General features: G+C 43.5%; 4 protein-coding genes across 10 annotated transcripts in view; 1 reads left to right on the top strand and 3 right to left on the bottom strand.

Moving 5' to 3' along the window:
• Positions 1–484: 484 nt before the first annotated feature.
• Positions 485–7849, bottom strand: zgc:123305. Of its 3 annotated transcripts, XM_049733493.2 has the most exons (21): positions 7704–7774; positions 7542–7589; positions 6078–6278; positions 5911–6006; positions 5516–5781; positions 5321–5422; positions 5141–5246; positions 4407–5055; positions 4212–4305; positions 3894–4099; positions 3722–3815; positions 3578–3647; positions 3315–3407; positions 3185–3243; positions 2902–3052; positions 2669–2817; positions 2481–2567; positions 2260–2412; positions 1991–2105; positions 1638–1741; positions 485–1563 (listed from the first exon to the last, which is right to left on the bottom strand). In XM_049733493.2, the coding sequence occupies exons 3-21, from the start codon at positions 6267–6269 to the stop codon at positions 1419–1421; spliced, it is 2931 nt and encodes a 976-aa protein (XP_049589450.1). In that variant the 5' UTR covers positions 6270–6278; positions 7542–7589; positions 7704–7774; the 3' UTR covers positions 485–1418. The 3 variants fall into 3 exon arrangements, with proteins under 3 accessions (XP_049589450.1, XP_049589451.1, XP_049589449.1); XM_049733494.1 differs by lacking the exon at positions 7542–7589 and having other exon boundaries at positions 7704–7849; XM_049733492.2 differs by having other exon boundaries at positions 7542–7762.
• A 1136-nt stretch (positions 7850–8985) lies between these two features.
• On the top strand, positions 8986–11749 carry myl9b (myosin, light chain 9b, regulatory). Its single transcript, XM_049732782.1, has 4 exons — positions 8986–9142; positions 10440–10643; positions 10724–10885; positions 11017–11749. The coding sequence occupies exons 2-4, from the start codon at positions 10460–10462 to the stop codon at positions 11190–11192; spliced, it is 522 nt and encodes a 173-aa protein (XP_049588739.1). The 5' UTR covers positions 8986–9142; positions 10440–10459; the 3' UTR covers positions 11193–11749.
• A 330-nt stretch (positions 11750–12079) lies between these two features.
• On the bottom strand, positions 12080–18095 carry LOC125976840 (uncharacterized). Its single transcript, XM_049732781.2, has 3 exons — positions 17752–18095; positions 15931–16172; positions 12080–15387 (listed from the first exon to the last, which is right to left on the bottom strand). Exons 1-3 carry the CDS (start codon positions 17768–17770, stop codon positions 13996–13998), a joined length of 1653 nt encoding a protein of 550 aa, XP_049588738.1. The 5' UTR covers positions 17771–18095; the 3' UTR covers positions 12080–13995.
• Positions 18096–20506: 2411 nt separating this feature from the next.
• dlgap4b (discs, large (Drosophila) homolog-associated protein 4b) overlaps positions 20507–22131 on the bottom strand; it is a 51960-nt gene continuing 50335 nt past the window's right edge. For all 5 annotated transcript variants that reach the window (XM_049732779.1, XM_049732778.1, XM_049732780.1 and 2 more), the window contains one exon: positions 20507–21810. In XM_049732779.1, the coding sequence (XP_049588736.1) occupies positions 21568–21810 (243 nt within the window). In that variant the 3' untranslated portion in view covers positions 20507–21567. The remainder of the gene's footprint in view (positions 21811–22131) is intronic.

Raw genomic sequence — 22131 nt, 5'->3', positions numbered from 1 at the left:
GAAGACTCCGTTGTATAAGTGCTGTAAACGTTGTAGTAAAATCGTGTAGCGTTGCCGTATGATTCACATGCTGCCCCAAAAACGACACACAATATTCGATTAGTAAATATAGCTGGACATGTTTTTCTGTCGAGTTCCCTGGGCGAGAATATATCCCCGAATGTCAGATGACATTTTGCAGACTCGCGTAGTAAACCTCGCGAGATTGTACAGTGACGTCATTGTACCGTTTGGTTTTGTGTACGAAAACATGTCCAGGAAAACACTAAAAAGGCACTTTGTCCAATTATTGCATCATTGTTGTAAGCCACTTTCAACACTTTAGATTGGTCAATGATTTAATAATAATTATGATGATAATACACAATTTTGGACTGAGAAACAGTAAATATTTGCGGGGGGGGAAATGGAAAAACAATTAACAATAAAGTAAATAATTGTGGGGGGGATAACTAACAAAAAACAATATTAAAATGGCACAACATTTATTAAAACAGATTTATTTATTTCAAATGCATCATATCTGCCATGCATTTAGTTTTTAAAACCGCACATTCAACCACCTCCATTGAATTCCATTTTTGTATCATTAAAAGTACACACAGAAAATAAATAGTGTCATTAAACAACCATAAAAAACATTGCAATTTTCCTCAATTCTTGGGTCAGAGACATTATGTCAGAATAAAAGCATCTCCCTCATTCACAGTGTACAAACATTTCAGAATGTTATAGTGCAGTAGTCACTAAAAGGAAGACATGAAATGTGCCATTTGTTTACATGGTGATTTTGCCATCACAGCCATTCTCTATGAAATGATTAAACCAATCATTTTCAGCATAACAAAACCACCATGCACTTTGTTTGCAGAGTAGGGAGTAATTGTCATACCTAAATTCTTTAGTACCATGGGTATACTAAAACAATTAAAACAGCAGAGACCCCTCCCCCCCAAAAAAATCTCAGAAAAACATTAATGTCAAATAACTTAATAGTAGCCAAAGCACAATGTATACAACTCCACACCCATGTATGCAGATACGGTATCAAGCGTCCACTCAACAGGAACGTCATGTCACTGCTTGGTGCTTCCAATGGTCCCATCACGCATGAAAAAAATTGGCATTAGCATCATTTTTGGCTTATGCTTTGAGCTGATATGTTGGACGCAGTGAAAGCTATGTGGCATAAATAATTGGAATGAATGTCATCGCAACTAATAAAAACAGGCAACATATTACTTGAGCAATTGCATATTTAGGTTTAACATTGGACTGATTGTACGTATCAGTCCGAGTAGTGTAATTAATGCTGACTCAATAACACCAGCGGGAAGTCAATCAAAGGCAGTTATTAGATGTTGTAACACGTTGTTGTAAATATTAAGGCAGATGATGGTTATGTTGGTGTGGTGTATCTACAGTAGTGTGTCGAGGTCCAGTTCTGGCAGTGGATCCTTCCAATAGGTGACGCTGCTGAATTCGGGACACGCCAAAGCAGCAGAGCCGCTCTCGTCCACCTCAGGGAAGAAATGCTCCACCAACTCACCGAGGTGGCTGTAACTGCACCAAACGATAACAACAATTGGGGAGTGAAGCGCACAGGTGTTACCCCACAATCGGTGTAGAAAACTCACGAGGACTTGTTCCCTTTGGTCATCTCTTGAAGCAGCTCTCCTTTTGGATTGACAGTAAAGATTCTGGTGTTGTGCACCCCCACCTTCCCGTAGGCGTAAGCATCCTGCACAAACCATGGGCAAGTATTCAGTATTACCTGAAACTAATCTATTATATATGTATTGAATGTTTTATCATCATTTTGGGGAGAAGTTGTAGGATTTAATTGTTACGTCCTTACAAATACATGTCAATGGGCGTCAAATATATGCGAAATGTGGAGTACCAATTACATGGAAATAGAATTGTATAATATATTTGTAGAAATGCATATTCCTATACGACAAAAGAGAAAATATGCAGGGGTGCATACGTTGGTCCTGTTGCCAAAGGCAGCGTAGAAAGGCTGTTTCCTGGGATTGAATAAATCCCTGATGTCACTGAGACAGGCGATTTTAAACACCTCCGGCTTCTTCTCAATCACCTCCCTGCAGATGGGACGACAGATTATTTCGTGGGCAACAACTGTTAGAATGACACATTCTGAAAAATTCTATCCATCCACCTTGCAACCATTTTGCAAAATTCCCTCCATCCATTTTCTATACTGCTTATCCTTTACAGGAAAGAAAGAATTTGTACCTGTGCAGTGCAGAAAAGAGGCTGCTTGGGGCCAGCAATACTGGGCCTTTTGGAAGAACAATGCCTTTGTCGTTGACCCACTGCAGGTAGTTCTTCGTGATGGCGGCCATGCCTATAGCCCGCGCAGAACAATACAGGAACTTGTAGCCATTTCTGCAATAACAGAAAGAGTCATTTCAACAGATTTGCAAATACTGTTATTACACGCTAGGTGTACCTACTGGTGAATTTTGTGGTAGAGTTTGGTTATGTCTTTGTGCGTCCAGTCTTTCCCAAACTGAGGCAAGATGTGTCCCAGAGCATCTGACCTGTCAAAAAAAAATAAACTTCAAGCTTCCCAAAGCATTTTCATTGTTCGAGTCAGAAGACCGATTAGAAGCATAGCACGAGGAGAGACAGCTGTGTGTACTTAGTGATTGTGCCATCTATGTCTGATATGATGATGCGATCGTCCCAGTTCCACAAATAGATGGCGGCCTCACAGCGACAGGTGCCCTGGTATTGAGTGGTCACGCTAAATATCACCTTGTTGACTCCTTCGCGCAAATTCAAGTTTGCCTAGTTATGAAGTATAGTGACAAAAGGTAGTTAGGTATAGTCACAGATTATTTACACAAAGAGGACATGCAGGTGTCTGCTTACGATTTGTTCAGAAGTCAGACGAAGTGATTTGCGGTACAACTGAGTGAGACACTGAGTGGTGCGAAGCGTGTCTGTTGACATGCTCGAAGTAAGGACAGCTTTTTGACCAAGCCCTGCCACTGCATTTTCATCCGCATCCTCCAGTGTAGCGCTGAGAAGGGAAAAAAAACATTATTAGTAGAACTGCACTGCGTCATACTCAAAAATACTAATTCAAATACATTTCTCCTGTGCTTTAACTAAATAGGGCAGCCAAAAATATTTTAATAATAAACATACGTACATTTCTGTGTTCGGACCCTCACCCTGTACTTCCTGGTTGTCTTTCTTCTGAGGCCCTTGCTGAAAGACCAAAAGACAGTTTCAGTAAATGCTCAGTCTGAAGAACAACGTTTAAACACAAAAACAGCAACCTGGTTGTTGTCCAAGTCTCTTCTCCTCCAGGAGAACCACCACCGTCCAGACCTTTTAGACATTTTGTCCTTAACTAGGCTCTGAACAGTACTCTAAGGAGAGAATAAAATACAAACACATGGATTGGTTTGATCAGAATTTTCACATCGTGGTGTGTGATGTCACAGATAAATGTCTGGCTAGCAGTTAAGGCCATCGTGGGAACCTCAGTGTGAAGGAGGCTTAAATGAGGAATTATTCTTAAAAACAACAACAAACCAACCTTGGGTAAATTCCTCTGGAAAGCTGTCAGCGACAAAACCATTGGAGCAGCCACTGCCCAGTTATAATAGCTAGCAAACATAGGCATGAATTTGATTACAATCACAAGTCAATCCTAATAAAAAAAAAAAACTTGAAATCTTACTTGGAATTGATACAGATCACTAGACTAGGGTCATCAATGATTCCTGGATTGTTGACAAAGTCCTGGTATGACACAGAGTGCTCCAGAAACTTCTCTGGACAAACAGCAAAAGACATATTTGACACTTTTATAGACAGTAATGCTCAGATGGCAGAAAGTCAAAGTTATTTACCTTTGGTGATTTGGCTGGTGTTACCCACATGACCGCAGAGGGACATGCTGACCTCTGTGGTGTCGGGGGCAGAATCTGACAAGTACTCGGTACCGCTGTCCAGCGCGCCCATAGATTCCAGCGCGCCCATAGATTGCGGAGACTGACTTGCTGAGCCGGAGCCGGAGCCTTGCTCGACGACAGGAGAGGAGCAATTCTCCGTTTCACTACAGACATAGTGCGAGACACTTGATAGAATAAAAACTATTACCATTACAAAAACAGGAGAGGGCAAATACTTTTTTCACAACACTGTACAAAACGCTTTAGTCCTTTTACCTCTTGGGGAAGTAGAGTGCTGCAACCTCAGGGTCAAGTGAAGTCAGATCATCCAGGTAAATACCCGTCGGTCCAAGATGATGATTACGTCTGCCTACAAAAGTGCACAGGTGAACATGTAAACATTTACACATGCTAAAAAGACCCTGACTTTAAACTTGAATTCAAGATCTTCACCATAGTTTTGACACTCACCCTTCTTTTTGTCTTGCTGCTCCTGTTTGGTTGAGAACTCGGCGCAGTTTGCTAACTCCTCAGCAGACATGTTGTCTGCGTCTTCATCTTTTTGAGATGCAAAGTGAGACAATCCAAGTCGGCCATCTTCTTCCCCTCCCTCGGCGCAGGGATCGTTGCCACTGTCGCCCTCAGTAACGGCTGCGCTACCGCTGCAGCCTCCTTCCGTCTGCCCACTCTCCTGCGTTTCCATGCTTGCGTTGTCTGCTACATTTCTCTCCACCATCGTGTCTTCAGTGACCTGACTGTTATCATCAGTTTGACCTTCAGCTGCATCACTCCTGTCACCAACTTGGTCAGTATTGACTGTGGCGTCTTCAGGACCAATGACTTCAGAGTCATCCTTCTCAGACTTTGACAGGCCGCTCCAGGTTGAGGCGGTAAAGCTGAGGTGTTCATCAAAGGTCAGGGGCACCGTTTGTGAGGCGTAGGCACTCAGGTCCAGGGAGTGAGTCCTGGGTTGCGGTCTGACCACAGTAACCCGGCCTGCTTTGCTACAGTTATTCACAGGCTCATTGCCCATGTCAAAGGAGTCTTGCCTCTGAATGGTGCGGAAATGAGTCGAGTCAGATTGCTGCACCTCCCCTGATGATCTCTCAGAATGGCGTGGCTGTAAAGGCAAAAGCAGATAAATTATGATGCTAGTCTCAAATGCGGAGCTCCTGCGCGGCACACAGGTGTGAATCCTGCCTTACCGTGGGAAATCCTCCCCAGTTCCACTGCATCAATACACCGGGAGACTGATTTTTCACCACAAGCTCCGAGTCACTCTTAGGGGAGGATGGACGGCTGTCAAAAACACTGTTGGGAGGAGAAGGAGGATGTGTAAGTGCCTGTCACAATCAGTCACACTCAGGAAGAGATGACTTTCTCACTTTTCTACAGGCGACTGGTCTCCATCCGAGTGTCGATGAGTATCTCTGACTCCCAACTCCTCCTCGGGTGGCTCCTCAGACAGCGAATAGTACACTGACTTACTTTAACACACAAACAAAGCACATAACAATCACATTAACCCCTCCTTAAAAGAAAATAACTCGGATAAACCAAAATTGTATTTGTTCACTGACCTGACTTGCAGCTGTGTGCCATGTGTATCTTTATCTGGGCTCTCTTGTCCGCTATGATCGTTATCCCACTCCCTGTCTTTTTCCTGCTCATCTGAAGAGGACATTGCCTCTTCTCTCTGGCGACTATCTGAGCGCACGCATTTACGACGACGCCTCTTCTTGCGCGTCCCGGACCCAGAGAGAGAGGATCCGTCATTGGTCTCCTCAGTGTCTTGGGGGACGTCAAAAGGAATTGGGGATGTGCAGAGATGGGCAGGGACTTCAGACTGCAAGAAATGACTACACTAATTAACAACTAGGCTCTAACTAATACTCCACTGACTGATTTTGGAGTCAGAATTTTTGTTTGGCCACTTCAGCCATGTGATGTAACTCCATTTGTTACTTTATCTTACCTCCAAGTTTTCATGTTGCTCTACAAAGAAAGCTTCCCCATTGTCCCCTAGCTTCATGTGCAGGTCCACTGGTTCTCCATTGATCTCAATGTCCACCTGCAGAACACTCAAAGGCATCATTGAAACTGAAAACAAACAGACTCAAATGGAAGAGAGACTGAACTTACCACTTTCTCCTTGGAGCGAAGCACACCCAGTTTGCCAAAGCGGACATGAAAGGGGGAGCACTGGAAGGAGCCATCGGGCTGTCGCACCACGATGACATCGATCCCACCGGTGAGAGTGGCGGGATTAAGGCCGCAGTACAGCTCCTTGACTGTCACATACACGGTCTCTGCCAACTGGCCCACAATATTCATGGTTTGGGACTAGACATCAAAAACAACCAATAAGCAAAAAAATATTTTTAAAAACCAACCCCCAGTACCTCCAGACAGAAACCAGTAAAAATGATTTTAGCTTCATTATCTTTTTTCCACCAATCCTGACAGAGACTATCTGTTTCTTAGATTCCTGCAAGTATATCAGCTTGGTTTTCAACTAGACAGGGCCAGATTTCACTCTGAGTACATTTTCTGCTCAGCTATATTGGGTCATATAATTCAAAACATCAAGTCTTACCCACAGTGAGGAACGCAGACGTTCCTTCTCAAGCAGGCTGCCATTGCTTGACTTTCTCTCTGCCATACCGCAGCACTATTAAAATCTCGCACCCATCTATCACACACCAGGCCCCGGTTGCCAAGGTAACCCACATCTATATCTTTCATATTAGTCATCAGTGCCCAATGGTAACCTTTCGTCCGCTTGAATCATTCCAAATTACGACTTCAGTAAAGTTCATGCCACCCACTCAATTTAACTCCAATTTGCCGTCTGTCACAAAGCTGCTCAATCCCATAAGTGACACTGTGCTGTGAGTTCAGAGCAAAATTAAGCCGCTATGAGAGTCCTGGCACATTCAGTTAAACACTCTCGCTTACTCTGATTCACAATTTAACACTGCACACATATACACAGCCACTGTCCAGTTGGTACTTCCTCACTGACGCTGCACATGACAGCTAAACCAGCAATTTCTGAGAGGCTTTGACAGGCTATTCACATCAAGCTGACATGGAAACACAGCACACACTCATCAGTCAGGCGTCAGTTTCTGGAGCTGACTACAGCGCGCCTGCCCTTGAGGGATTAACATGGATTCTGCCGCTTGTGGGCGAAGACCACTTGAATAAATAAGACAATCACTATGTCATTTTGTCTGAATGTACGACCGCACTTGATCACCTTCACTCCCTGAATGAATGACTGACTTACTCATTGACTTAAAGTGATGCTCAACTGAACAATGACCTTGGGTCAATTAGTAGAGACCAGAGATTTGAACAAAACACGATCAAGCAGCATTTAGCTATTATGTTGCATGTAAATGGACTTAAGTCAATGTTTTTAAATACAAATTAGAAACTTCAGAAGTTACCAGGAATGGAAGGGGGGGGGGGGGTGGTGAGGTGGGGGGGTTGGGGGGGGGACAAGACTATGTTGTGCTGATGCAGTCCCCTTTAAGACATACGAGCGACACGACACGTCTCTTATAGTAATATTACATAAATTGACTTGTAATTACTTACCAAATCTTCAAAGCTAGTGAATCTTCAACTGTCGTTTTAACTGTTACACTAATAAAATAATAAGAATGTTGAAACACCGTTAGCGTAATCGCTGATTTTTATCTTTAAATATCAAACGTGAACTTTGTTTCACATAGGTGACAAAAGTAGAAGAAAATGTACCTTTCGGGACGGTGTTCAACTTGTGAAGGCGTCAGGCATTGTGGATACTTCCGGGTGAATGAGACATGCACGTGACACTAACAGCCAATGAACAATGAGGAATGTATTCAGACACGCCCATTCTTTGATGTGTCAACATAGCGTTTCCTGGCAATAATTACAATTCCTTAATGATTAATGATTTTATACCAGGACAACAAAAACAACTTACTCATACACATAATTTTCAGCAACACATCCTTGTGTTTTCTATCTGTGATGCAAGCGTGTGACTTGACAACAATGTGTGTATACTTGATTGTTGTGAGCTTTGCAGTGAAGTCATGCTTCTTTGTACTGACCTCTATGACGTTAACACAGGGTGTATTCTGTTTTTTTTTTTTACATTCTTGCTACTGATAGAATACTTAATAAATTTAATTAGCCACCTATAGTACAAAATGCTAACTATAGCAATAAACAATAGGAATTTCATAATAGTTATTCAAAGTTAGTGGTGCACATGCTCTCTCCAAACAGTCCCCTTGTATTTAACTTTTAAGTTGGATACATTTCCATTTGATTTAGAACAGCATGCATTCAAACTTTTTTATATAATTATGTTTATTGATTATTATTTTAATACACCTCACCTGGACATCTGTTGAGAATTAGCACTTGTAGTAAAACACTAAAAGCAAATCTGGTTTGCTGTCTAATGTTTATTTTCTTTAAGTACAGTTTATAACAAACTTGTGTGCAGTACATTTCACACTAAACCATTATCCAAGTACACTTTTTTATTTTCCTTTTTTAAGAAGTGTTAATGTTGAAACTGTGCATAATTTTGCAGTGACTTATGAAAATATTTCACAAGCTAGTACAATATACAGTGGGGGGGGGGGGGGGGGATTTTAGTATTACTAGACAACACAGCTTAACCATGAAGGGAAGTGTGCATTCATGGCTTAAATCAAGAGGTCCCCCTGCTTGTTCATGTCACAGTGGTGGCAAAGCAAAGTGCCTATTAAGGGAACTGCTGTTCTTCTAACTCCAACATGATGCTCCCATAGTGTCTCTGCATCTACTCACAAAACTGCCCCATACTGCACCTCCTCCTCTTCCTAAATATTTATTTCTCTAAATAAGGCAGCCCCGTCGTAGTTCCTGTCATTTCTGCCTACTCCCCCTTCAAACATCTTCCTTGTGTCCGTGTGGCAGTTGCAAGCTGCGGCATGTGCATTCTTTTCCCTTGTATGGAGAAATGGCCTGGCCCCGAGATGTCTTTCTACGGGCCGGGCCGACCTCGCCATTGGCCGGGACGGGAAGGGGAGGGTCTGATTCTCTAAACAAACTTTTCCATGGGACTGCCTGCTTCCCTTCCCACTTTAGTGCTGTGTCTGGAGCAGTGGACAAAAGGCGTTTGAGGGTCTCCCCACGTAGTTATACCTGAAAACAAGGTGAGAAAGAAAAGCTGTTTTCCGACTGGATTGCACATTAGGTGTTGAGAGTGGTGTGGATTCTGCGGGTGAAGATGTGGCACTTGCAACACTGATGATGGGCTTGTTTGTATACTGCATGTTGCTGAGTGCACTCTACTGTATTTGGGTTTCCTCCATTACACGGTGGAATTCCTCTGACCCATTTAGATCTCTTTTGCACCTCATTGACTCTGCACATTTTGTGTTTTTGGAACTCCTGACCTTTGAACTCCACGGTTTGAGCAAGAGTAAGGGATGACAGGAAGGCAGTTTAGTCACAACTGAATGAATGTGCGGGTGTGCTTTTATGTCGGGAAGAAGAGTTCAAGAGCATTCTATTCTATTCTATTCTATTCTATTCTATTCTATTCTATTCTATTCTATTCTAGTTGCGATTTGTTGATTTCAGCACTCATTGATCATACTCTGCCCAGGAAACAGTCATCTATTGTTCCAAACATTTAACACAATTAGAGGGCCTCAAATTAGTGTTTACATTGGTACGACTTCAACTTTCAACACACACACACAGACATGCTCACGCACACACTTACACACACCCCGTGGTGGTGAAAATCAGTGTAGATGAGAGAGAGCCTTATCTGATTGTAGAATTTTATGGTTAAATTGGAAATTAGATGCTGGGTTGTCTCCAGTTTATTCACTGAGAGGTCAGGAGCAAGAATTTTTTAAATATTTTTATTAAATACAAATCACACTAAAACATTGTATTGCAGTATTGGTCACTTATCTTCTTGTCTTAACTTTTTCCTTTATAGTAACGGGTTGTTATCGGTAATGTTCATTATAAGGATCGACAGCCCTTTGTGGGCAGGATGGGGCATTGGTTGTAGTCGTCTTTTCTCCGTGCAACTGGTTGGAATGGCAAAGAGTCGAGAGGCTGAGGGACACAAATAGTGTGATGTCACCCTTTGTGTGAGTCATCCATTAAAATGGACCCGCTCCGTCGAAACCTGAACGAGCTCCCTCCGTCTCAGTATCAACAACAATCACGAATCGCATCCCACAACACGCACGTCAGAGCCGAATACGACTGACAGGTCTATTTATGGATGCACGTCAAGCTAGCTACTGTGGAGATGTGTCATTTTCACACCTATCACTGGAGATAGACTGTGAAGATGGTAAAATGTTGATCACCTGTTAAATTATACTCGGTGCAGTGGTTGATCTGCAGATACAGCCGGTGTCCACTTGGACAAGCACCAATTTACCTAATAATGATAATTTAGCTAACGAATCAATTTGCGCACAGGCCCAACCTCAACCGCCGCCATGTCGAGCAAGCGCGCCAAGGGAAAGACGACGAAGAAGCGCCCCCAGAGGGCCACTTCCAACGTGTTTGCCATGTTCGACCAGTCTCAGATTCAAGAGTTCAAAGAAGCCTTCAACATGATTGACCAGAACAGGGACGGCTTCATCGACAAGGAGGATCTGCACGACATGCTGGCTTCTCTGGGTACACCATCACTTTCATTCAACCGCCTGGACTGAACATTAACACCATTTCTTCGATTGATACCATTTTCTTGCCTTTAGGTAAAAACCCATCTGATGACTACCTGGAGGGCATGATGAGCGAAGCGCCGGGACCCATCAACTTCACCATGTTTCTCACCATGTTTGGAGAGAGGCTCAACGGCACCGACCCAGAGGACGTCATCCGCAACGCCTTTGCCTGTTTTGATGAGGAAGGGTCTGGTAAGTTGACGTTATATTTGGGTCTCTCAAGTCAAAACATGCCAGATATTTGGGAATGGCGCAAAGTATTAAATCTTGTTGGGGACACCTAACCTTGATGTTTGGTCCAATGTTGCCTTTTTTCCTCCAAGGTGTGATCCACGAAGACCATCTGAGGGAACTGCTGACCACCATGGGGGACCGCTTCACAGACGAGGATGTGGACGAGCTCTTCCGCGAGGCGCCCATTGACAAGAAGGGCAACTTCAACTACGCCGAGTTCACCCGCATCCTCAAACACGGCGCCAAAGAAAAGGATGACGAGTAGAAGAGAAAGGAGAGGCGGGCACTCACCTGCCTCTGCACACACGCCCCCGCCCAGCCGATTATACGTCCTACTTTTATGAAGTAATAGATGCTTGTGATATATTTGCAAAGATTACCATGAAGAAGCATTGCATCTTAGCAAGTGATAGCTTTGAGATGCTATTAACTCCACAATGTGTGCACGCAGATTGGGCAATCAGATGTAAAATACCAGAAATGTTGACCTCTTCCTGCCATTTAGCTAGCACGCTTGCAAAAAGCATTGCAAGTTTCCTCCGTATTTGGTTTATCTATTGTGAAGTTTAAATAGATCGCGAAGTAGTTTGCTTCTATTGTCTTTGACTGAAATGCCCTTGATAGGAAATTCCCCTCCTCTGTTGTATGACAATCGAATGTGGACTTGATGAGGCGTGATTTCAAGAGTTTGTGGTCAAAACTCCAATTTCACCAACTGGTTGTGTGTACTTGGTCAGGATCTGCCATGTGTGCTGTGAAATTGTGAAATCACGGGGTGTAAAATGCTCAGGTGAATAAAGTAGGTTTATCCGTGCCCTTTGACCATATGAAGTGTTTTTTTTCTCTCTCTTCTACAAAATCTGGTTCATGATAAATGGAACATGATGTCTGAGAACCGAGCCATTCGATGAAAATAAATGTTTTCAGTCTACTGCAACTGTATCTTTTGTAAGGTAGAAAATAAAATTTCCCTGTACTGAAAATGTTCCATTTGACTGATTTGAAATATACTAGTTAATGTCCAGTCATTTTTGGCTATCTAGTGGCCCAAAATGACTATGGAAAAGCTATCTGTTAACATGCCAGATGCTAATGCTAAAATTGACATCAAATGCCATCTGGATTATTTTCAAAATGCCACAACGCTGATGATTTATGAAAAACTGAGCTTTTATTTCTTTGAAACGCTTATACAAAACACACAAAGTTTAAGGCATATATTGCACAAACTATTGAGCTCATTTATATGTATAAAACAAAACAAAACGGGGTTTAAGGCACAGAAACCCGTCATACTGCTAACGGTCAGTAACATCATTAAGATTTTCTGAATGGGTTTGGCAGTGAAGAAATGACAATGTTTCAGATAAATATGTCATTACCAAACTAAAACGCCTTGACCTTGAAAATATTTACATACAAAAACAACTTTCCCCAACTGGAATGTCAAGCATCTAAAACATACAAAACCATGCTATCTAAAACCTGTTCATCTAATTCTTTTGACCAGACATCTCTGGAATCACAAGCCACATCCATGTAGTAGTAAAAAATAAAAAATAAAATACTACTTTAATACTTAGTTCTCTACGCAAAAACCTAATCCTGGCGTGACCTTGTGTAAAATGAGGTATACATGCACATCCATTGACAACATGAACAAACCTGAAAAGAACAGAGGAATGAGATTCAATGCGAAAAAACAGCGAGAAGGAAATGGATAGGCCAAAAAAAAAAAAAAGTAATTCATCTTTCAGCACATGCAACGTACGTAATGGTACAAACTGGCCAAATGTTCAAGGACTCTGGTAAACAGGAACCTCACAATTCCGCTACAGTATCTCTATGATGTCGACATTCAGTCGCACAAATATATTGCAGTTATTCTAAAGACAGTTTCATGGAAACTACAATTTCATGAATGACTGGACATTACTAAATCACAGATGAGTGGGGGGCGGGGGAGATATATATATGCAATATGTCTTAATAAACATTTGTCAGCTGTGACATTCAACTTTGGCCAAGTAGAAAGAAATGGTCTCAAGAAGATCCGTTCTTGTGTCAATTGCCTCAGACAAAAAGGTGCCAAATGTAACAGAGCTGCAAGATAAGCATGATGTCATCAAGCCGCTACACGATATCGTCATCGACTTCAGTAACAGGCTCAATGTGACTGTCCTTTCATTCCGAAAGCCCATCAAGGACAATACTGTCGGAATGGACGAGAACTCATCATCATCAAACAGCACGCACAAAAAAATCCTTTGGCTATAAAATACAAATATGGTGACTGTGGAACAAGATATAAACGGTACAGCATTACTGAAGAGACACCATTTACTCCAGTTTACCTCCGTAAGAGAACAAAAATAAGCCAATGAGGATCATTTGAATTATAAAAACGAGGACTATGTTGTTAGTGTAACATGGAGTAAAAACAAATGGAACTAACCCCTGGAACGTGTTTGAACAGCTTTTATACATTCGAGAAAGATTGCTACCGAAGGCATCGCAAACCACACGCTACTTATTTTTGTGCACTGAATGGAATGCTCAGAGTGTCGCTAACAGCGGCTGCGTGATTTTAAAGCACTTAAAGAGGAAGCCAAGTTAAACATTTGCTTTACAAACACAGCACTCTGATCATTATTGCGTTCGTAGATGATTAATGAAACAAAAAAACCTACCTGTTTTGGGGCATCTTGGGGTGGGACCATTTTGCCACTTGCTGTCGACCGAAACGTAAAGATTCAGCTTACGAACGTCACATAACGCAATTCATGTCATTGCCAGCTGATAGCATGTGTCAAAATGGCCGCCTCCCGGATTTTGATGCTTAATTAACATTGTACATAGAACATATTGTAAAAAATATTTGGAACTTGACTTTCCCTTAAAAAATACTTGAACCAGCAGCTATTTAAAACAAAAATCATGGAGCTAAAATAAAAGTCCTGTATTTCACAGGCACATGCGTCAACTCGATGCGGAGTGGTGATTATTTAAATTTTTTAGCACTCTGTCCCACTCTTGCCCCCTAAAAAAGGTGAGCACCTGCGTTCCGCTCACTGTGTGCAGGCCGTGTGTTGCGGGCCCCACACTGCGCTGGTGATGGGCGCCTTTACTACTTGCAGGGGGCTGGGCTGCCTGGCGTTGGCGTGGACCATGCTCCACATGTTGGGCACCACTGGCGAGTTTCTCTGGGAGCCGCCCCCTCCGCCGCTGCTGGGCGCTGCGGTGAGGGGTGGGGGGAGGCCCAGCAGAGGTGTGACCGTTGAACTCGACGCTTTGAGGAGCGGAGATGGAGCCTGGTCGGAGGTAGCGACCGGTGAGGGGAGAGGGGAAGGCGACGCCGATGAGGGGAGAGGGGAAGGCGACGCCGATGAGGCGATGGGGAAGAAGTGGGTTTTGTGAAAGGGCATGTAAAGCGGGCCTGTGAACGCCGAGACACTTTGAGTGGGAGCGGCTGGCACCAGAGTGACGGCTGCTGGGGAGACCTGGCTTGTGGTGGAGGTAGAACCCGTAGCTGGGACTGAGAATGGCCTGGTCACAGGCACTAGAGGATTATTTGAGGCTGCTGTTGGATCTGGATCGACGCAAGGCTTCTCAGATTTTGGCTGCCCATACACAGGCACCAAGGTTGGCACGTGAGCTGGGATGAGCTGTGACTGCTTGCAGTCCTCCAATGGACTCCAAATGACTTTGGTCACGGGCATGGCTGACAACCTGGGGGCTGAGACCAGGACTGAAGCTGGTGCAGTTGTGGCAGAAGACTGAGGAGTATCTGGAACTCTGGCTGCCACAGACACCGCCATGGCCTTTTCCATCAGACTTTGGACCCTGCAAGGGTCCAAGACTTGCTGGCCGTCTTCAGGAGGAGGTGTGGGGCCCATGTCGCTAGCGTAAGAGCTACCCTGTGACTCTACCTTCTCAGTCTCTCTCGGAATGCTGGTGTTCTCCTGGATGCGGTTGAGCTTCTCCTGCTCGGCGGCCCTCTGCAGTGCTGCATCAACCAGAAGCCTCAGATCGCTAAAATCCTGAGTGGGCATGAGCTCAGGGGGTGTTGGGGGAGGGGTGTTGAAGAGGCCTCCGGATGGGCTCGTTGTTGCTCCTTGCTCCTCGGCCTCCCTCAGCAGTCTTTGCGTGTCAAGCTTCATCAGCGCCTGAACCGAGCTGTCCTTCCCGGGATAGCCCGCTCCGGTCAGAATAGCTGTGGCGGTGTTGCCGAGGACGCCGAGGTCCAGCGTGGGGGCCGAGCAGATGACAGAGGGGCGCTGTTGAGTGGAGCTGGTGGACGAGTGACTCTCAGGGGAGCTTCCGCCACCGCCGGTAGACGAGTGGCCTTCGCTCTTGCCGCTCAACTTGCGGGAGACGGTGAACTTTGTGGGGTCTTTGCCATCTTTTCGCAACAGGTCAGGCAGGAGACGGCGACGTGCATTAATAAACCAGTTACAAATCTGGAAAAGAGGAAGGGATGGACATTGTGATTATGTTTTAGACTGGATTTTTTTTGCCAGAACTTCATCACTATAGATTACACTGCATAGTAAAAAAAAGTATTGCTTATATAGGCCAATCCCGGTGTGCTTGGAAAAAAAACAGGAATGTCAAAAGTACATTTAAGTCATATGGAGATGTATTTTTAAACATGCCAGTAAGCAAACACTGCCGGGTCAAATCTGGACCATCTAGCATCCTGGTGGTCACTGGATTTTTACCATGCAGTGTCATTTATGGCAAACGTGACCAGACATGACCCAGTTCCTTTTTGTGGTCCAGCCTCCTTAAGACACCATGCCAATAATGAAAGCCTGTGCTCAAAACATTGAGCCGCAAAGAGAAGCTAGCCAAATGACATTACAGCCAACCGACGACATGAACATCACTTGCGGCTTATTCACATCCTTGTGATGGCGCGAGAAGAAATACAAAACCGATGATGAACATTCATTATGCGGGTCGCAAAACAAATATATATCCGTTTGGAATCATCTTGTTACCTGCAGCACGGACAGGTTGGTCTGGCTGGACAAACTGAGTTTCTCCTGTTCCGAGGGATAGGCGTTGAAGCGGTGCTCGTACAACCAGCTCCTGAGAATCTGCACCGCCTCTTTGGGCAGGTTGCCACGGCGACGGCGCTTCCCGAAGAGTCCCCTTCCTGACAGGTCGAGGGGGGAGCCGTCATCACTGTCGGACATCGCGGAAGACTGCTCCTGCTCCGTGTGACGCTCTTCTTCCGAAGCTGGAGGGGGAAAAAAAAGTGTCAAGATCTCAGTAGCGTTCAGGAGGATACAGCATCCATTACAGACAACTAGAAAATAAATGCTCCAAGCTGAAACTAATGCTAATGAAATGCCTTTCAATGATTTGGTATCAGTATCAAGACACTGATGGGCCGTAAAGGTCCACTTAAACCCAAGTGAGCTAGTTCCGTTTTACAAGTTTTGGGTGGTCAGTGGAGGGAATCTCCTCTTCAAAATGGAACATGCCTGATCCCATGGGGTGGGCCACAGAATGCACTAAATGTCTCTCTCTCTGCGGCTGAGTGAAACCTGACCCCCAGGGCAGCGCCTGTCTTCACAAAGGAGATTGTGTGCATATCAACATCACAGTGGCTGCTGGCCCAGGAGTCCATTGACCATGCGAGGAAGAAGTGAGCCGTTTTCACTCAAACATTGCTACTTTTTACGATGACTTTTACACTAAACCCACAGCAAACACACTTTAAAATGTGCATGGGAAAGCTAATGTGGAGAAGCCCTGCTTCTCTAATTGTGTTGTGGTAGTAGTTAACTTCCACATTCAGAAGTTGGAACATTTCATCTGGTCTGCCACATTCTATAAAAGCAAATAAAACCATCGCCGAACAACTGCAGCTTACTACGACTACTGATTTGGAGTGAAACCTACAGCCTGTGGGCCATTTTCAAGACTCGCAAGTATTTGAACCCAGCCTGCCAGACATTCTAAAAACAAATACAACCGAGGGAGGAAATGCTACGAAGATGTAATCTCCAAATGCTCAGAATATATTGTATAACATTCGTGCGTTTCATTTTATCATTAAATTATGTTTGGGTGGTCTAATAATTTGGTTAGAAAATTGCTCAAAATTTGATTACACGCTAGTCAATTTGAGTTTAACTAAATGTCCTCTCCTGTTGTTGTTGTCGATTCCTTAAGTCGACCAGCTGCAGCCCGGGCCGCATTGTCTTGTCTGCCATTGGTGGCACCTCATTGTCAAAAGAGACCAAACTTTTTTTTGTTTTGTTTACAAGCGCATGCTGCTTTCATATCAGTTCGAGCGCGACCAGCATACGCGAATCACACGAAATTTTACGGTCCTTAACAAAAGAAACAATCTAAATCTTTAATCACGATTGAAAGTCGGTAATATTTCATTTGACGGACAGGGGGGGTAAAAAATCTCAGCATCGCACGAGCCCGTTAGCCGAAACCAACAAGTTTTCATGCTAGCACGGTTTCTTTTTCAAAGACATCCACGTTTGACGGACAGCGTTAAAAAAAAGCGGATGAAATTGTTGTTCGGGACACAAAGGAGGCAGACGGCGAGCCGCATGTCGCTCGGCCAGATGGACACGATGCCTTTGGGCTAAGTGGGCAGCCTCGGGAGATAACTAGCTGGTTAGCTGTCCCTCCACAATTAAAACACAAACACGCCGCATTGGCTGGCGACACGCACGCACGCACACAAAACGCGCATTCCATTCTAAACCAACAGCAAAGACACATTGGGCTCACACAAGAGAGCCTGTCCACGTTTCGAAAGAAAAGGTTGAAAATGCCAAAAGTACACTTACTTCGCTTGAATGCTTTCATTCTTTGTTGATGGCTGGCTGGCTGGCTGACTGGAAAGCACGCAGCTGTCTCAAGTTGCTGCTGTGGGGAAGCGTGCTCGCGAGACAAACGACGGTTGACACAACAGTACTTCTTCCCACACGCTTCTTTTCGCTCCCGTCTTGCACAAACTTAAATACGTCGCCTTAAAGCTTGCTTCGCGTGAAGAGCTTGGCGCGGTCGGCCAGTTCCCATCCCACTGTTTGCTTTCTTCTGAAGATAAATGTTTCCTTTCGGCGTCGCTTGTTCTATACCTGCACGGCAGCAAGCAGAGCTCTTTGCCAATCTTGACAGTCGCCAGTGGAATGATCCCGCCTTATTGACGGGTGTGGGCCAATCACGACCTTCCGTTTTGCCTCTTTGACAGTTGTCAACCAATCACGACGCTCATCTGGACAACGGCCAGGCTCTGTGTCATCCAAACTGACGGTAAAACCATTTCATTCAAAATGTAAAACTCATGAGATTGAAATGCAAGATTTCAACCGAAATAACAATTCCGTTTATTTACAAAAAAAAAAAAACAACCAACGCAGGTGTCAACTGGTGCATTTCGAATGACACATTCACGCTTTGTGGGCGGCATGACGTAACACTAAGCCAAATGTTCTTATATAAATTCTAAACGACGTCTTGGCTAATCTATTGTGCAACATGTTGGAGTACATTTTAACGGGTTAATGATGTAATCTACATTAAATGTGTATTTCAAGTTGATGATCGTGCAAAACTAATTAAACAACACGTATACTTGTCGATGACATAGTGATACTATACGGTTTCAATAACGGAGGGAGGGGGAAAAAAATCACGCCTTATTTACTCCACCCCAATAAACAGCAATGACCTTTTGAGAAAGTAATTCATCATTTTATTGAACCATATGCATTGGATGATCTGAACAAACTTTAAATCGTATAAATAGAGCTACAGTATTGTAAACAATGATATCCATTTATCTAATTTATGTACACAGGTTCATTTTAAGAAGCAGGGGTATGCTAAGAATAATCATTTCAATATCAAATACATCAATCCGCACATATACTTTGAGTGGCATTTGTGACAAAGTTTTTTTTAAAGGAAAACAAAGCGTCACTCACATTTGATGTATAATTATAGCGAAGAGATTCGTTTTCTTATCAGTGCTTACTTTATGAAACAAGTTTTTGCTACATCATCTCTTGTGGTGAAACAGACGTTCTGCCCCTCACCCCAGTAGGACAAAGCAAAGATGCTAATGAACTTGCAAGTCAATAGGCCTTTGGAATACTGTATGTGGGCGGTGGAGATAAACTAAACACGTCCTTCCTTGCTCTAGTAATAATACGGTTGGCAAATGATTGCAGTCTCCATTTATGTGATTATGAAATGAAAAGTGTAATCAACAGAAGGACACAGTTGTCCCTGCCTCAAGGTCAAAATACACAATTGCCTAAATCCATTTCAATTTCCCTAAATCCAGAATTGATCAGCACGTGATACAAATGAATTGTTTGCCATCATGTGTCATCTAAGGCTTGGTTTGTTTAAAGAATTTCCTGGTGGGCTCAATGAAAAACTATTTTTCAACCCCTGGCCTAAATCAAGCCTATCTGGAGCCATGATTAAACCAATATCAAAAGCTTCAACAGGAAGCACATACCCCCAAAGTGAAACCATCTTGGAACTCAGATAAGCCCACTCAGGAAATAGACCTATAGGTGTGTCCGAATGATACTGTATCAGTCAGCCAATTGTGTATTGGAATGGGAGCTCGTAGAAATGTACGAGATCACAATATTATCTTTTGGAGATATCCATTTTGTTTTCCAACACACTCTCATTCTGACATGTTTATGTGCTCATCTCACTTCAACTCAGGCCGACAGATGTGCTCGGGTTGTTATTTGCTTATTCCAATACAATTTAAATAACGAGTCAGACAACTGTTCCTTACGAGTGAGAAATCAAATCAAGTCAACGACAGAGATTTCAGCTCAAACAAAAGACGTGGAGGTGATAACGATGCTATTCACCTCAGTCAAAAGGAAGGGACATTCACTCAGGAACGGGCAATTGACACTCCCTGGGCCTTCCCTCCACTCATCCCCAGCAGGCAAAGCCAACAGCAAACAAAGGGCAACCATCAAGAAAGAAAGGCGCTCATTGGGATATTTTCAAGTCAAAGCCTCGGGTATCAGTTTTGGGCGTGAAGGTGCAGATGAGAAAGAAAGCAATGGAATGACAGCATCATCTGAAACCGTTAGCCAGGGGAAATTTGTTTACCATCTGCAGAGATAAAACTGGATTGGAAGATATGTAAACAATTGAGTTTGTTTGCAGTGTTGACCTGAGGAGGGGCCACCATACTTGTAGTGTTTAAGTGAAACGTATTAAATGTAATATCTCACATGACGTGTTGATTTTGGACTGAAAGAAGTGTAACATCTGTGTTTGTTGAAGATCTTTCCACCTCGCATGCTCAGAACACTTAAACCCCTAAAAGGATGTTTACTTTTGTCTTAAATGAGTTTTATGCATCAGATGGTAACAGCTAGTTTTATGAACTTTGCAATCTAATTTCATTTCATTCGTTTTGTTTTGCATGGCAGGAGCTATCTGCTGCTGATGATGATATGTTAATGTATGAGATGAATTGGAATGAAGGGAACTCATCTTTGACTGGAGCAGTCTCCCAGCAAGCCCTGGAAAAAATGATGCAAACACGACCACTAATGCAGTTACTATTTTAATTAAATAGGCTTTCTTTAAATTAAAAGAGGGCAAGTTAGTTGCACAGAAATAAGATGGATTTGCTTGAGTGTTAAGAAGAAAATGTGTTATTGTAAAATGAGAAGCAGAGAGTTAGAAAATGTGTGTTACCATTATTATGCTGCATACCCAGCCTGGCTTCTAAAAGCCCCGAACATACATAGGGAAATATGAAACAGAGAGGTGGAAGAAAAATTACAAGAAAATTTAAAAAAAATCTCAAACTGTGGCAATTGTTAGTACTATTGTTCGCAACCTGAAAATACCGTTTTGAGATTCTCATCACATGAAGATATGTGTTTACTAAAAAGCATGAAAAACTAACCTGTATAAATTCTTACCGCTGCTCTTTGACACAAAACCATTTAACAGACACATACGTGCTAGCAACTATATAAACACCCCTTCAGAATTGGCTTTTTGTCATATGACAAAATATTCAGAACCTCATCTTCAGTAAGTCGAGCCTTAACAAACCAAAAAAGAAACCAAAACAGTGCAAGGAAGACAAGCAAGTTGGTCTTGTGTAGTTTGTATGTTGGCCACAAGGTGGTGTCGTACGAAGCTACAAAATGGCCAGTCTGGGTAGAAGGGCGACAACAATGGAAAGCAGAAAAGCAAAACAAATGCTCAACTGTGTCCTTTAAATAGATCTTATAGCCAATATAGAATAACATTTTAAACAGTCTTTCAAATATACTTTGAGGATGTGATGGAAATACGCTTATTAACTTAATTTTGTGTCTTGATAAATATTAGTAAATCTGGAGGTTTTCATTGGCAGGTTTCATAACAAGTACACAAAAGTTCAATATTTATGTGTTTGATGCCTTCAGGACCAGCCTACATAAAAGTCAACCCCCACCCCAGTCAAGGAAGTATTTGGCCTCTCCTCCCCCAACTCGATACCTCTTGTCATTCGCATTGGCCAAGTGTCACCTGGCTCTCCCCTTTTACAGGTATTTTTCAGTGACACTTATCCGTCCAATAATCTGACCTTACATTCCTGTCTTTCACTGTCTCCCTCAAAGGCGGGTCTGTGCTTCTGGAACGTAGATTTCAATGCTGTCTGCGCTCTCGGTGGCCGAGTTCTGGCGGAAAGAGGCGGCCTTCTTTGCGGCCAGCAGACGCCTGCGGGCCTCTTGCCTCTGCTTCTCCGCCGAAGCCGAAGAAGGGGTGGAAGAGGAGTCGGCGCTTTTCTCGCGGCCCAGCGACGGCCGTCCTTTAGCGGCCTTCTTTGACGCCGGAGTGGGCGCCTTGTCCTCGTCCTAGAAAGAGCGACGACACGACAGACAAGGCAGGAGTGATGAGAAACGAGACACAAAGGCAAAAAGAGTGTCTTGGGAAGCCTACACCAGATTTGACAGACAGGACTTGGACAAATATCTATTTTTTTAAACATATCTGGTATACGGAAGTGGATTAAGGCCGGTTAAGAAGAAAAAAAAAGGGGGGGGGGGACAGGATTCTGACTTAAGAAAAGTTAGGATCCTGTCATCCCCCTTTTTTTGGCCCTAATCCTCTTCTGTACTGGTAGATTTAAGTGACTCCGAGAAAAAAAAAAGACAATACAAGTATAGACAATTGGC

Source organism: Syngnathus scovelli, chromosome 11, assembly GCF_024217435.2.
Source record: "Syngnathus scovelli strain Florida chromosome 11, RoL_Ssco_1.2, whole genome shotgun sequence".
Classification (NCBI taxonomy): Eukaryota; Metazoa; Chordata; class Actinopteri; order Syngnathiformes; family Syngnathidae; genus Syngnathus; species Syngnathus scovelli.
Note: the sequence above shows the minus strand (reverse complement) of the source record. Positions and strands in the feature narration are given on the sequence as shown.

Coding starts and splice junctions, on each gene's coding strand:
- myl9b (XM_049732782.1), top strand. CDS start 10,460: ATGTCGAGCAAGCGCGCCAAGGGAAAGACGACGAAGAAGCGCCCCCAG. Junction 10,644..10,723: donor CGACATGCTGGCTTCTCTGG/GTACACCATCAC, acceptor TCTTGCCTTTAG/GTAAAAACCCATCTGATGAC. Junction 10,886..11,016: donor TTTTGATGAGGAAGGGTCTG/GTAAGTTGACGT, acceptor TTTTCCTCCAAG/GTGTGATCCACGAAGACCAT.
- LOC125976840 (XM_049732781.2), bottom strand. Junction 15,388..15,930: donor CCAACCTGTCCGTGCTGCAG/GTAACAAGATGA, acceptor CCTCTTTTCCAG/ATTTGTAACTGGTTTATTAA.
- zgc:123305 (XM_049733494.1), bottom strand. CDS start 6,269: ATGAATATTGTGGGCCAGTTGGCAGAGACCGTGTATGTGACAGTCAAG. Junction 3,408..3,577: donor TCCAGAGGAATTTACCCAAG/GTTGGTTTGTTG, acceptor TTCTCTCCTTAG/AGTACTGTTCAGAGCCTAGT. Junction 2,106..2,259: donor CTCTTTTCTGCACTGCACAG/GTACAAATTCTT, acceptor TCCCATCTGCAG/GGAGGTGATTGAGAAGAAGC.